Here is a 17,109-nt window from a genome sequence, read left to right on the forward strand (position 1 = left end):
GATATGAAATGGCCAAGAGTTGGGTTTCTAGAAAGGCGGTCAATCTGCTTAGTGGCTAAACGTGCTGAGTCCACTCATTTTTTTAAACAAAAGATGTAATAAAAATACGAAGTTTAAGTATTAAAAATAAACCAATTATTTTGGTTCCTTATGACCTTAACCCACAAGCAATATTAACAAAATCAACCAAACTAAAATTGCCATAGACTTGCAAACGCTTTTGGTTGGGAGGTTGTGACAATCCTCAATCCTCTTCGGCCTAGAATTATCTAACCAATTTTTGAACGTTTCCTGAAAAAGGTCTTTTGGAAAACTGAAGTACAGTCGCGGGAACTGCACATTAGTCAATCGGGGAATCAGGGCCTCTTTTTATCGTTTTGCATATATTTTCTTAGAATATGGTATCCTTTTTCACTTTTATTGGGTTTTTTATTTATTTTGCCAGCATCATCATGTTTTGCTTCCGACTCTATGGTTCGCGTGAAACTGCTCACCAACGACGATACGAAAATAGAACTTAAACGAATGGATCAACTGAAAGTAGGCGATAACGTTGAAAGCTTTGACCCGGAAACCAACTCGGTAGCCTTTTCTGAAGTGTACTTCATATGTCATGAAGATCAAACTAGCAACTCCTCTCGCTTGATAAAGTTAGTGTTCGGTTTTGAGGATGAGAAAGAGTTATCTCTACGTTTGTATTCGAAACATTTGGTCTACGCATGTAGTATTAAGGAGAAAGATGAACCAAATGTGGATTCCTGTCGTTATCCACCGATGAATCCAGTAACCGCTGAGAGTGTGAAAATCGGTGATATCTTGTGGCTGAGAAATTCTGCCGGTAAATTCTCGCCAAAACCGGTGATCGACATCGGTGAGTCCTGGAATGGCATTCGACATCCAATGACTCTCAACCATTACATTGTTGTGGATGATGTTTTGGCGTCTGCTCATGTGTTTGATGAAGGGTTATACAGGCAGGTCACGGCTCCGTTGAGGTTTCTGTATAGAATCAGCCCATCTATTACCGACACTAGCCTTGTGAAGAAGCTGGTCCAAATGTGGGAGCATGTTGAAGAAAATTTCTTGTAATGATTTGAGGCACAGGTTCAATAAGGTTAAGAAAATATAACTCTATTAGTATAAACTAATATAACTCTAGTAGTATAGTATCTAATATAAAGCCCATAATGGTCGGTGCCCCCCCACGCTACGCCACAGGTCTGTTTGAGGTGCAAACACCAATGACAACATAATAAAGCATTATTTAAAACAAACTTCCTTTTAAAATCGAAATCGCACACAGACATGTAACTTCACATCGACTGGAATGTTTCCCCTCAAAAAATGGAGAGTAAATTATTTTGTCGGGAAGTTTTCGTGGCTATTTGTTTCAGGTTACGACAAACAAACAAGTTGTTACGCCTTATAAAGTATACTACACAAATGCAATTTTAATGTAAATGAATGTAATGGACACTTGCTTACATGAACCAAATTTGTCTGAAGATATATGATCTAAGTTGTAAATTACTGTAAAGTGGAACAAACAACAAATATAAAGCGAAATCAATCTATTGCATGTCTATAATATAATAAAAATAATTATGTGCTATCTTTTGCAGCAAATGATGTAATCATGGGTACCTGTCGGGGTGTATTTGTGTTGTTTGTACGTGTACATATTTTGATTTATTTCGTTTTTACCGAATTTATAACGGAATAAATCTAGATTTACTTACAAATATGGTTGTTCTCAAAATCAACTGATTTTACTAAAATGACGTTCGAAAAAAATATGAGACAGATTTCGAAGAGGCGTTCACTGCTAACGCCATACGGGTTACGTATTACGACATTGTGCCGTTCACATCAGTCTTAACTAGTCTCCTACACAACTAGTTTGTGTCGGTCGACGTTAAATGTCGGGTAAAGTTTATGTGAGGGTCAAGGTTATTAAAGGTTTTAATATTTTAAAAAATTTATTCAAAACTTAATTATGCAAATCATTCTAATAATTATAATAGACTTAAGTACTCAAAACGATTATGGATTACTCAAAGTATATATGCACAAAGTTATATAAAAGACACATAACAATTTGTGGCTAATGGAATATGACATGGTCAATACAATTGGTAAATATTGTGGAGAATGGAGATACGGTCTAACGCCCCTCCCGTCCATAGCGGATTCACCCAGTTTAGGGTGCTCCCTGAGAAGGAGGAATCAAGGTAGTTTTTATATTATGATAATGGTTTGAACGATAACACGGAAATAAAGTCTGTCTTGACCTGAAGAAGCGAGTGTCTCATCTTTTCATCATTTGAGCCAAATCCATTCCCCGTGTCATCACCAACCAAAACGCCACAATATCTTCTGCCGTTTGTATGAGGATCTTCCGGAATGTGATTATGAACCTATATATTTAGCACTACCATATGACTTTACATAATGTGATTGACATTTTCACTCAGTGATTTGACATGATCACTTTGCTTTGTCGGTAGTTGGTGTTGCCCAAAAAGTCAATATTTTAACTTTTAAGTACGTAAATTTCGTCAAAATTACCACATAGATAAAATTGAACAAATGTTTAAAAAAGGCTGCAAGTAAAGCATGTCAAGGGAGCTTCCTTCATTGACCTGTCCTTTTCAGGAAGCCACACGCGAACAAAACGCGAACAAAACTTGATTTAATGCAAACGGCGTTACTGAATCTGTTGGATGTCTGCAAAAGAAAAACCGAGCCATTACACGAGTTTAACGGATGAAAATAGTCCTCGCCTTGAATATACTTCTGTAATTGTAATGTGATTAAAATGCAACAACCTGAAAGGGTATGTGTAGCTCAGATACTGATTCTTCCCTGGAATTCCTGTCCGAGAGCTTGACTGCGGCACCGGGATAAGTTGTTACTAAAAATAATGAATTGAAAATGAGTGCATGAAAAATGTATTATTAGCATGTATAAGTTTGCTAGCATGTTGTTTTATCATACAAAGTGGTAACAAATTTATTAGGAACGATTTGTAAACCAAAAATTGAGAAACCAAACGTTTAATTAATGATCCATCACGTCACGTCTTTTGCATCATATGCAGGACCGAAATTTGTAAGGCATTTTAAAACATCTGATTTTCATGTGTGGAACAGACAACTAGGGAACCAGCTTATTGCCTGACCATAAACACAATGTGCATATCCAGTCCCTAGACTCTAGCAAAATTGGAACAAGTCTGGGCGTACAAATTTCCCAATTCAAAAGGTAACCTCTAACTTTAAAATGCATAATACTGTTACATTATCATGATTATTTTATTAAAACTTGTCCAAACTGACCGTAATAATGAAAAAGTGTACACATAATTGTGTTTCCATGCATTTACACATGTGACACGAAACAGTAAACATACAATGCCAACATTTTGATGTAAAACAAATCTGCAACCTAAATTGTTTAGGTTTTATTTGACACAGGGCTCAAGTATGGTAAATAGTTAAGATAATAGAAATAGAGATGTTAGCTCTTTATTAATTGGTTGCCATTACAACCGACGTCATCATCATCATCATCATCATCATCATCATCATCATCATCATCATCATCATCATCATCATCATCATCATCATCATCATTGGTGTTACTGTCCGTTTTCCTATACACAATACACAGTGCTCTCACCATTGACGCGCGACCTTTACAAATAGTCACGTTAGAAGTATATTGCATTTGCCTAGTTAACATCACTGTGTGAAAAATAACCGGCCAATATTTTAATTATTCTCCAAACTTCTAGCAAATATATTTCTCTAACATGACCTAAAATTACAGCTAGGTTAGATGTTCAGAAGGGTCGCACTTTCGTAGAATATGAGTGAGGGCAAAGCATAGCTAGCTCATAGCTAGCCAACTCCCCGTGTTAATTGAATGGAGATTTGACCGAAAATATTGAGCTATATTGGTAACGGACCGCTCCGTTCTGAAGGATGCCACAAAAAAACGGTACAAGCTACATTTAAACTATTCTATGAAATTCTAGAAAATATAGTTTTGTAACATGTCCTAAATTTTTAGCTAATTTAGGTGTTTGGAGAGGGTCGCACTTTTGTGTTTTAGGAAGGATATGTAAACGACAGATAACACCAAAAATATGAAGAAATTATTTCCAAACCGTGTTAAGTCAACAATCATTATATGTTGCTCATTTTCAAGAATGCTGGTTAACAAAAAGCAGGCCTTTGTCTCATTTCGTGAACAAAGGTCTACATACCATTGTTTCCTTCCGTTTCCTTTATAATCGGTTACCCAACTGAAGCTATAATACCAGCTTTATTGCGATATCGCACATGTAAAACAGACACTTGTGCACAACCAGAGAAGATCCGATTTAATCAGTTGAGCTGTTTCAATGAGTGTTATCTTGGTTTAATAGCTTTTAATGGGGTTTAAGTCCTGCAAAGGTCGAGATGAATTCTACTGTAGACATGACTGCATCATGGATTAAATCATAAAGCATAAATCCAAAATCAACTGCGTCCCATAATAAACTTTAAAATATGGACTATTCTTGGTCCATTTTGAAAAAAACGAACCAAAACAAAAAATGTGTTTTACATCAAAGCAAAGTAATCATATATAATAAGTATTTATGAGAAAATGAAGCTCACATTTATTTCAGTGTCAAACAACCATTTGTAACAGGTTGTTGACACTTTAATTAGTATTTCTCATTCATTTGGATGAGAAAGTTTCATGGAAATGAGAAATGTTTTTTTTAATTCTCATAGTTTTGTCCAATTCTCATCGCTTTGAAAAATTCTCATTTTCAATTCCACTAGTGGTGGAGGATTGGAGGTTGTAGCATTTCTTATAATTGAAGACCAAATTAAAAAGACTAGTTTGCGTCTGACGTCTGGGTAAAGGCGTGGCGTGATTGATTACTTGCGCAGTTTGGCATTTTTGGTCAGGTTGACAGAACGCCATATGCCAACTAGTCTTTTTAATCCAGTCTTCAATTATAGTTTTGGTCTGGGCTATCTTTAGGGACATTAATCGTTTTGTGCGTGCAATATCTGTGGAGGAATTTGGTGCTAGGGGTGTTTTATGCATTGATGGGTGTGGCAGGGTTTTAGCAACTTCAATTGGTTTCTTTCTTGGGTTGAGGAAGAGGAGAGGTTACGGAGATTTTTGGGAATGCTAATTATGCTATTTGTTTTTCAGTGTAATAAATCCATAACTTCTCTATCTGTTACCAATATACATCAGCAACTCCTGATTGGAATATAAAATTTTCTTTGACGGTTTGCACTGCCTTGTGGGAAAACATTAGTAGGCTACTCTGCATTATTTTATCAGAGTGACAGCTCTCCACCTCTCCACCTCTCCACCCTGAAGTGCGTAATGGGATACTACCATTGGCTGCTGTGGGCTACTTGTATGTTTTGTTGTAGTGTTAGCAAACAATGGCTATTGTGCCAGGCAGTAAAAAGTTCAGGATACCTTTACGCAAGCACGAACTTGTTCGTTGAGATGAAATACAATAATATTTCACTTCCTATGTTTTTTTTCTGGACCGGTAAATCGACTGCTCAGTGCCAGAAGTGGGTTAGTGCAATAGCTGCAATGGGTGACTGCCATGTCGTCAGCGTGTTTATGCCCGAGTCATTTTCTTGTACTTTTGAAAACAAAGTACAAAATATGGTTTAAACCTGCATTTAAACATATTTATTCACCAATCTTTGCACAAGAACACGTGATGATTGCTTAACTGATGCGTGCTTGAACCATATTTTGTACTTTGTATTCAAATTTAGATAAAATTACGATGTGTAAATAAGTACAATATAATGTGAAAATTGCCAAATGTTCATAGGGCAGCTATTGTACTTACCCACTTCTGGCACTGAGCAATCAAAATATCGGTACTGGTAACTGTGATATGATTTCAACTTATCCAATAATTTCACTCTGCTTCGGTTCACGTTATAAATACTTGCCTATGTGAATTAACTGTTCCATTATGTTGATACAGCTTATGGAATAATCATGGCGCATGCAATACTGTGCAGTTTTCTTTTTGTGAATGCATTTTATACGCACCAACTGTCTACGGATACCGAGACCTGAACAGAAATGCTTCGAGGTACATTGAAAGATTGTACGAAACCTTCCAGGGTCAATTCAATGCAACACGTACGAGACTCAACTTGAATTCGGTTCAATTTGGTGTTTTAACAATGGGCAAAATATCATACAGAATTGGCGGCAGAAATGATTTTCGTCCGCTGCCTCTTACTTTTTCCAGTACCCTCCCGTGCACAAATACATGCCGCCCGTATGGCTGGTATCGTATAGGTCTGCCTCCACTTGCAAACTACCACGCTGCTGTTCCAACACGCTTAGGGTCACATAATAGGACCCATAGCGAAATGCAGTTGATGGACGCCTTCGATAAATTGATAGATACTCTTTCGTATCAAGATTTAACAGATGCCTACATACTAACATACTTCAGTCCATGCACTGAATGTGCTGAGAGACTACGAAGTCTGGCGCAACGATTTAATAATAGGCGGCGTCTTATTAACTTCCACGTTGGTTACATGAAGGAATATGAGGAGCCAATGCAGCAACAGGACGGGTCTTGGATACGACTGCCTACCCTGGCTAGAACTGAAGAGATTCTTCGGAATTCGCAGAACGTCTTCTTTGGAAATGTAAGACGTTTCTGTCAGCCGAGGCAAAAACGGAATGCTAATGATAACTCCATCATTTGTGACCTTCCTGGTAAGATTTTAAAACGTAAAAGCTTTTTAAAAAACTTATATGTATCTGCTTTTGAATGGAATGTTCAGGAAAACAACACTAATGTGTGAATTAGATGCATTTGTAGGATTGAAAGTTTAAATCAGGTTTGATTTATGATTGCCAAATCCAAGAGTACTCACATATTTAGACTTTCGCCATCTTGGCTGATGGCTCGGTTGACTGTTTTATCCCCCGCCTCCTGATCCAAATTGCTTCTCTGATGAGTCTAGTTTGCTAGTTTCCATTTTTCCATACTAATGTGTATTGCTATAGCAGATTGGTTCTATGAATGTCGCGAAATAACGTTCGTGAACAAATATTTTGTGGACCCTTTTGGAATTTGCAGAACTTCTTCTTTGGAAATGTAAGAAGTTTCTCTGTCAGCCGAACAAAATCGGTCTCGATGACTCACGGTTGTCTCAGAGGATGATTTAAGCACTTCCCACCACGCCACTGTGTTGACTTGCGGTTAGCACAGCTGTGTGAGTGAACATGACACCACTTCTCGTACATTGCATTGACGGGCATGGTTAAATTTGAATTTGGACTGATATATTTACAATAAAAACGCATTCAAAATGCTAGTCGATTTCACATTTTATGTTGCCTACAGAAGGTGTGAATTATCCTTTATGCATACATCACTTTTGTTCTGAAATCGACCAAGTAATAATGACACACGCACAATTCTTAAACAACATCTTTTGCACAGAATTCAATGGGATTTAAAAAGTAAAGTGGCATGCAGTTGAAACTCTAGTGATAACACGTTTGCAGTGCATGATGGGGCTTCCTTAAATCATCCTCTGCGGTTGTTTGATGTGGTCATCTATCAATGTTAAAACATTACATAATTTTCAATAATACTTTTACTAATATACACATATATTTTTAGCTATTTTTAACTTAGATTTTCTTTTTGTTATAAAATTGTTCATCTTTTTCTGTCTTTTGGTGCTAATGTTAATCATAAAAACTGTATATTTGTGTTCAAATTGAAGGCGCTATTTACATATATTTATAATTTAATTTAGCCCAAAAATACTAATTATTCCTTTCATTTCGTGATAATAAGTAGTTAAAAAGTTTCCTTGCTATCTCTACCACTTGTAAAGATGCAAACATTATTTAGAATAAATAGCGCCATCAGTGTTAATTTTTTCTTTAAAATGAATACAGTTAGTTCTACATGTCGTCAAACAACCGCGGAATGCATTACTGATATTAAACTTTGCAGTCTCAAATATTTTCATGTACTAAATCATGAAATCTTATGACGTTTGCCTAATCACTCTGATGAAATAATGTGGCTAGTAAAATAAAAAATACAAATGTTACACTTTTTTGGTTACATTTTGCCTTCGCCATACATACAACATTCGGCAAAAACGACGACACTCGTTGACCTATAAAAAGTAGTCGCGTATTTTAGAAGTAAATATGTGACTCCTCGCCACAACTGAGCCCGGATGTCGCCAATCATCATTTTTGAGATATTCAACCAAAATATTCTGCTTGAAATTAGCTTTAAAATGATGTATATCATGTCTATAGTACTTGACATTTATGTAGTGAAAAATCAATAAAACAGTCAATAAATACTTTCTTTCCTATTGTTTATTGTTAAGTTCGATGGAGCATATCTCAAAAGTGGCACTGGCGACATCCGGGCTCAGTTGTGGCGAGGAGTCACATATTAACATTCTTGCAGAGTAAATCTTTCAATTTTGGGAGTAAAATAGTTAACTTGAGCATGAGCACTTTATTGATAACAAATTGAAATGATCAAAACGTCATTTCAGACGTACTATACCTTTTCATTCTGGGATATTTAGTTTGATAAAAAATACAACTTTAAAGTGGCTGTTTTCATTATGAATGGCCACTGCCAGACATTTTTTTAGTTTATTAGTGTATCAGATTCGTGAATGAGTTTTATTTTTAGGAGAGATTTGGCTGTGTAGTCGTGGAACTTCCTAGCGAAGTGGTAGGGTCATATTGTTTTGGCTAAAATAAGCGCAAAGGATGGACTGTAACGGGGTTGCAAACATCAGCGAGATTGATCCAGTGGATAAAAAGAGTGCTATTGTAAAATTAATGCTGATTGCTATCAATCGCACAGTCAACTAAACTGTAATTTTATTTAAAATATATGCAACAAATGTTAAACATATAAGTAATTTCCCCAAACTCCTCTTAATTTCTAGCCAAGACCAATGTTTGTAACATTTATTGCGTTCTTCTTCTTTCTTTTCTACGGTAGCGTTCTGGGGCACGTGGGAAGCATGGGGTAAATGCGGTGTAGTTTGTGGCGGTGGGGACCGGTACAGATTAAGGACATGCTACTACGATGGAGAAGTACCTATAGAACAATGCCCGGGAACAAACTACGAGATGAAGAGGTGCAACACACAGGGTTGCTGTAAGTAAAATATTTTTTCTCACGACGCTTGAGTTACGACGGCTTTTGCGACATAAGACAGCTCTTCATTTTTTGGAAACTAGGAAATGCCCATACAGATTTATTGAGTAAGACCAATTAATCTGATCAATATACCTTTTGTTTGAAGCAAATAGAACATTCGGTTGTCCAATTATACATCGATTTATATTGCAATGTATCTTATTGTTTTATCAATAATCAATATATTTATTGAGCTAAAAGTCATTGCAATAATGTTCAGGGAACTTTTATCTTGTAGACTTTTGCCTTTAAAATAGTCAAAGTCTTTCTGATATGCTCTAATACAGTATCTAGGCGCTCTGTATTATTTACAAACTTAGAAGCATTTATGCAAATTTGTGATAATGTAATTAGACCGTAATGTAATTATGCGTAACTTCAATTTCCGAATCACCTGAAACTTTGGCAATAAGCTGAAATGGGCTTATGTCTTGGACATCTATTGAACCATACCTTAAAAAGAGGATACTAAAACACGAAATACACATTTAATAAAACACTTTTATTCTATAAATACTATTTTGGGATTTAATCCTTTCAGTATGTCCCAGGAGGTGTTGAACATACTGCAAGTACAGTGTGCGTGGTCGTCCTGGTTTCCTCTTCCCATATTCTAACCTGGAATATAAAGGGCATATTCTTTCACAGGCTCGTCTGTGGTCAAGGAATCGGAGTTGCTGGGTTTTGACTCTGGCAACCAGTGGAGTGGTGTTGGTCCCATGGTATTGTAGATTGTTTCGTTTGGAATCCGATCGACATGCTTGATGTTTAACTTGACTCTGTAGCAAGATGTTCTAAAGACAATGATCTTGTTTTCCATGTCCTTGGTGATTACCAATGACTCACACCCATAACGGGAAGACGGTAACAAAGGTTGTCTCAAACAGCTTAATTTTTGTTTCAATTGGCAGGGATGGGCTTCTCCAAAGGCGTTCCTGTTTCCAGAATGCTGTCCAGGCTATTGCTGTTCTTCTTTTTAAGTCTCCAACACTAGAGCCAATCTTGGAGCCGAAGTACATAAAGTGTGTGACATTGTTGATGATACTACCAAAGACTTCAAATGCTGGCTGAGCATTACAGTGTGCAGTTATATATTCTCTCTTAAGTGCACTGAAGACAAGACTTAGTATTATTTCTGACAACTAAATTTAGTAAAGGGGTCAAACATGATTATAACAACTTTGTGATGACTGGATATGTTTGAACTTATAGGTGAGTCATGGGGATCGTGGTCCGAGTGTAGCAACTGTGACAGCAGTGGATGGGGTAACCAATACAGATATAGAATGTGCTGTGACGTTACCGGTCGTACATCATTCCAAGATCGAGCGTTACGCCGGTGCAGTGGTTGTCGTAAGTGTAACCAATCTTTTTCTCTTTCATATTCCAATCTCATATAATGTGTATACTACTGTAAATTTGCAAAGAATTTGGCACCACTTTTTCAATTACTTTATTATTTAAATATATATCCATTATTTTAACAAAAATCAAGTTGCATTATTATTACTGGGATCAAAAGTAATTTTGCGTTATCGTATAAATTTTATTCTTTTGTTTTTAGTTAGCTGAATTAGTCAATGTCGTTTACTTTCGAACCCATAGCATACAAACATGTTGGTGCAAATTTAACAAAAACACTTAAGAGTCGATCTACGCTGACCGCTGACCTGCATTCCGAAGTTTTATCATATCTCTCCAAATCACAGCATTCAGGTTCTAATATGCAGCTGATAGAAAACATTTCAAGACACTAAAAACAGCATTGATGTTTCAAATTGTACTTAAAATTCTGATTTTGATACACTTTTTTGCTTAACTCAAGCGCCTCAAACCCCATTGCAATTAAACTGCATTCTTTTCAGTTCTTTGAAAGAAATCCTTATCAAATCCATATACTATACTTCTCACAGCATTAATATTATTATACTAGTTTAGTTGGAGGACCTCGGAAAACAACTTCTAATCAACGTGTCTACTAGATCGGAACACATGCGTGGGAAAGTAATACTTGCGTTTAAAAAATCAGAAAGTGTCTCTAGGGTCCAACAGGGGGAGGGTAAAATTTCATATAGCACGGTTGCTCAGACTTTGTCAAAATCTACGCATATTTAGAAAAAGTATTGATCTATCTGCGACATATCATTCTTGAGTTGTATAGCAGACAGGTTAATTGGGAGGGGTGATCAGTTTTTTTTGATCACATGGGAGTCAAAACTAAGAGTGCTGGTTCTTGACCAAATCTGAGCAATTATGAAATTTCAACCCTGTGGACCCTTAGGGACACTATTTGATTTTTAAAACAATTTATATTTTTCTACGCATGTTTTCTGATCTCAAAACGTATATAAGAAGATGATTTCCGAGGACGCACGCTAGGCCCTTCTTCTAACTAAATTATTAGTATTGAGAAAACACTAAAGCTCTTTGAAAATTGGGCACTGTGGGTCAATGTCACCTTAAAAGCTAAAGGTCCGCTGATTTTGAAATTGAATTTTCGGGGGCAAATAAGCCCTCTGTCACCTAAAATGTGTAATAACTCAGTAAATAGTCAGTAATGACTTCATCAACGAGTGCTTTTTGACTTTGAGTGCTATCTACTTCTTCTCTCTCAGCGTCACCCACACACAGCAGAAGGGGATGGGTCACCTGATCTGGCATTACATGACTAATTTTTGTACGCTCGCTTTCGTCAGAAAATCTTAAAAGCAGTCGCGGACATTCCACATTATTTAGTCTGGGGAATCCTGACCGTCCCACTTCCAGTCAACCCCTAATACCATTACCATAAGTTCTAAATCCTGCGCACGCCATTGATAATGACCAAATCGGTTTAAAAGTTCAAATTGGCAGTAATGAAATGTTATCTTTTATGTCTCGTTTTGCATCCATTTCTCTTATACTTTTTCTTTTCTTGTTTTTTATTATATTTTACCAGCGTCATGTTTTGCGTCCGACTCTATGGTTCGCGTGAAACTACTCACCAAAGATGACACGAAAATAGAACGTAAACGAATGGATCAACTGAAAGTAGGAGATCACGTTGAAAGCTTTGACCCGGAAACCAACTCGGTAGCATTTTCTGAAGTGTACTTCATATCTCATGAAGATGAAACCAGCAACTCCTCTCGCTTGATAAAGTTAGTGTTCGGATTCGAGGATGAGAAAGAGCTATCTCTTCGTCTGCATTCGAAGCATTTGGTCTACGCGTGCAGTATTGAGGAGAAAGCTGAACCAAATGTAGCACCCATCACTGATTCCTGTCGGTATCCACCGATGAATCCAGTAACCGCTGGGAGCGTGAAAATAGGCGATATCGTGTGGCTGAGAAATTCTGCCGGTGAATTCTCGCCAAAACCGGTGATCGACATCGGTGAGTCCTGGAATGGCATTCGACATCCAATGACTCTTAACCATTACATCGTTGTAGATGATGTTTTGGCGTCTGTTCATATGTATGATGAAAGTCTATACAGGCAGGTCACGGCTCCGTTGAGGTTTCTGTATGTCATCAGCCCGTATATTACCGACACAAGCATTGTTAAGAAGCTGGTCCAAATGTGGGATAATGTTGAAGAAAAATTCTTGTAAGGCACAGGTTCTGGATAAATTTCTATGTAGTTAAGAAAATATAACTCGATTGGTATTAAAGCTAACATCAGCTATAACTATTTGGGTCTCGCGGTCTGGTTTTTTTCTACTTTTTTAGTCGTTTCTCTTCAGGTTAAACCAAGTTTGAGGTGCAAATACGTACAACACCAATGATAACGTGATAAAGTCAAAGATTCATTTAACACAAACTTCCTTCAAAATGAAAATTGCTCAAGGGTATGTAAATTCACGGTCGAACGGATATGTTTTCTTGGAAAATGGAGAGAACAAAAAGTTGTGTCGAACAAAAAATATCGGTGTTTATTGTTTTAGGTTACGACAAACAAACAAGTTGTTACGCCTTGTAAAGTATACTAAACAGATACAATTTAAATGTAGTAGTACAAAGTGAATATAAAGGACAACTTGCTTATATTAAGCAAATAAGTCTTTTAAGATATGATCTAACATGTGTAAGTGGTAAATTACTGAAAGTGGAATAAACAACATAAATACACCGAAATCAAGCTATTGAATATCGATAATACAATATCATGCAACTTCCTTTGCTGCAAATGATGCAATTACAGGTACCTTGCGGGGCAAGTTTAGTTTTTTCGGGGTGTATTGTTTTAGTTTTCAACAAACAAGTTGTTACGCCTTGTAAAGTATACTAAACAGATACAATTTAAATGTACTAGTACAAAGTGAATATAAAGGACAACTTGCTTATATTAAGCAAATAAATCTTAAGATATGATCTAACATGTGTAAGTGGTAAATTACTGAAAGTGGAATAAACAACATAAATACACCGAAATCAAGCTATTGAATATCGATAATACAATATCATGCAACTTCCTTTGCTGCAAATGATGTAATTACAGGTACCTTGCGGGGCATGTTTGTTTGTACATCATTTGTGTACATTTTGATTTATTTCATTTTTGCTGAACCATGGAATGGTATCGGCCTGTGTTTATTAGTGGCTTGCTAAGTTACTTACTGACTAACATTTTGGTCTGAAATGGGCATATTTAAAAATGCCACGAATGTATGACCCCCGAGTGGTGTCAAATGAAAGAGGAAAAAGTAAAGAATATAACAAAAACATTTCCCCACCCGGGAGTGACACTCATTATAAGATTCTGGTCAATATTTCTATTTTGGGTCTATATCTCGAAGACGATATGACCCCGGGTGACAGTGGTATACCATAAACTACTGCCATTACCCCATGGTTCAGCTATAGTGCGGTAACCGTTCTAGTTACCAAGTGTATAACCGAATACAGTAAAATTTACTTTCAATTTATTATGATTTATCTCCAAATCAAGTGATTTTACTAAAATGATGTACGAAAAAAAAAGATTACTGGCGGGGTGCTTGGTTGTGTTGACAAAAAAACACCATAATCATTGTTCTTAATATCTGATATTACGCAAGCGAAATAGAATTTATCTAGATGATCTGCAACTCATCAGTGTACAGATTTTTCACACAAAAAGCACCAAATGTTTCCCAAATCGAGGTCTTTAAAGGGCACCGTCATTCAGAGAGAATGCAACCGGGAATACAAAATAATAACAAAATAAGGAATAAAAGCAATTAATGTAGTATTTTAAGCATAATTATAACCATATCATATAACACCGATATTGCCACAATCATAATGTGTGATTCTTATGTGTACTTTTGATGACTGTAAACTCGTACAATGAAATAAAATAAAATATATTGATATTAAATCATAACATTATTGTTTGGTCAATTATTTGTTACGTCAATGTGTATCGATGTTATGCTTACGGGTACATATGTACGCTGACCTAGTGATCGGTGTTCATGTTAAATACCAGTAACCCGGACAACAATTTTTCGTTGTTACAACGTCGTATAAAAGTAATCTACGTTGTACGACGTAGATATAACGTCATTATGACGTTATTGCGACGCAAAGTTGTGAAAGTATAATTCACACGACGTAAACAACGTCATTACAATGTCAAAAGTAGTAGTGTTAGACTTTTGGCACGTTTAATCAATAATCAATAATCGATCGAGATATCAATAATGAATCAGTAAATCAAAGTAAACATGATTCCACGAACGTTTTAATAGATAAATTGATACTTAATTGGTGCTCCCGGTGACTAGTGGAAAATTCTTCCTTCATCCAATCGGAAAAGTGTTTATATCGAACGAAAGTTAACACCTCCCGCTAAAAACACCTTTTTTCATTACGTCAACAGATGACGTAATTCAATGTTTATAGTAAGGTGAATGTGGTAAAGCTGTTGAAAACGGCCTCTTCACGCACAATTTTTGACCAAGGTTTAGGTTTTAAAAGTCAAAACCCCGATTGATCCTTACAATATTTTTCAAATTTTACGTCATTAAATGAAAGAGCACCCTTACATTGCCCACATACTAGATTCATTTCAATGAGCAATAGCCAATTCTCTTTCAATTGCAAATTTGTGCAAAAAGTTAATATTTTCACCTGTTTTGTCATACGGTTGTAAATTCAATGAACAATGACTTTGCTAAAAGAAATTGATATGTCACACTGCGAAAGCCGATCAGCCCGGAGACCCGCCCCCGACATCAAGCCCATCCGAACCTCTCCCAGAGCGCCCAACCCCCGGCCTGCTCCCCCAGGACCCCCAGGATCTCCAACTCATAGCTCCTCCTTCTCAGCCAACCCGGTGGCACCAAACAGAAGACCTAGCCCGGCTGGACCCCTCCTTCCCGACACTGTCACAGCCCACATCTCGAAGGCCACCCCTCCAGGCATCCGCCCAGACTAGCAAGCAACAGCCCCATCCATTGGTGGTCTCCAGATGCAATCCCACAAAACAAGGCGGAACCACCCGCACAGAGGCAGAGCTGGCCCCCACACCAACCACCTTGGCTACCAATGAAGACAGAGAACAAAAGTGGACCCAACATTGACCCCCGGGGAACTGATGCACCGATGGAGGAAGCACTGACCGGCCAGACAAGACAACTCTGACGGAACGATCCGTCAGGTAGGCCTAGCTCCTAATCCAGGTGAGCAGTATTGCCATGAGTTTTGAGCAAAGGCCATTATGCCATACCTTGTCAGATCCTCCTTTGATGTCCAGTGCAATCAGGCGTACTTCTCTTCGTCCCACGGCTGTTTGATGTATATAGAACTGGCTTCATTATTAACTAAATGCAAACTATTGATGGCGCTATTTATTCTAAATCATATTTCTTCATTTGCAATGGTTAGGTGTTTAATACTGCCATTAAAACAGCTGCAATAGGTAAAACAAGCAACAAGGAAATTTTATAAACATATTTTATCAAACAATAAAAGGAATTATTTGTATTAAAAGCTTGAAAGGGTAATTTCCAGTAACTAAATAGCGCCACCAATTTTGTCATTAATAGATACATTTTATATACGAAAAAGCTTTAAAAAATACTATAAAAGTGAATAATTTTGTAAAAGAGGGGAAATTAAAGTTGAGAACGACTCAAAAGCATCTGTATACATTAGCACGATATCACTATTAGCTGTTTAAGCCTAAAATTTGTTTATACATGATGTTTTGTTTGAAAAACTAATAAATGAGACCATCAAACAACCGAGAGTTGGACCACACTTGGGTCAGTATTGCAAGGACGATGCAAAGCAGAGAGATGGAGCGGTACATAGATGGATTAGACTTGGAATATCTCTTGTGAATAGGGATGATAGATGCATTCTTCCATTGGCTTGGGAAAACTCCCTTGGGGAAGCAAAGCTCAAACAGAAGGCTGAGTGGTTTTGCGATGCACTCCATCAGCCGCTATTCTATCATTTTTGTGTGTGTCCGTAATATCTCGAAAAGCCTATAATGGGGATGATTGTATGGACCATCATTCCTTTATTTAAACATTTGGGGCTTCATTCCCCCGAGATATACGCCTACATGCTCTGTGTACATGTAGGCCTAGTGAATAAAATAATGTTGCAATTCAATAAAAATAGTTGAAAGTGAAATCTTACTTCGCCCAGACTAGACAAACAAGAGCGGGATGTGCGTGGGGAAATTTCCGTACCAACTCGGTCGCGGACTATCGGGTATCTACTGAAACTACCATATTAGGCCAAGTAAAAATAAAAATATGTTTTTCGTCCGAGTTTTTGAAAATTTGGAAGATGAAAGGCTTTTTAGTGTCCATTTTTTATTGGAAAACGACGCTAAATACCTGTATTTGGCACCATATTTTGG

At 37.0% G+C, this 17,109-nt stretch overlaps 1 protein-coding gene across 1 annotated transcript; it reads left to right on the forward strand.

Annotated features, from left to right (window-relative positions):
- Positions 1–6,100: 6,100 nt before the first annotated feature.
- Positions 6,101–13,457, forward strand: LOC140141240 (uncharacterized). The gene is made up of 4 exons (XM_072163046.1): positions 6,101–6,786; positions 9,071–9,229; positions 10,484–10,624; positions 12,210–13,457. The coding sequence occupies exons 1-4, from the start codon at positions 6,237–6,239 to the stop codon at positions 12,860–12,862; spliced, it is 1,503 nt and encodes a 500-aa protein (XP_072019147.1). The 5' UTR covers positions 6,101–6,236; the 3' UTR covers positions 12,863–13,457.
- Positions 13,458–17,109: the final 3,652 nt, after the last annotated feature.

The sequence above is a fragment of the Amphiura filiformis genome, chromosome 19, assembly GCF_039555335.1.
Source record: "Amphiura filiformis chromosome 19, Afil_fr2py, whole genome shotgun sequence".
Lineage (NCBI taxonomy): Eukaryota > Metazoa > Echinodermata > Ophiuroidea > Amphilepidida > Amphiuridae > Amphiura > Amphiura filiformis.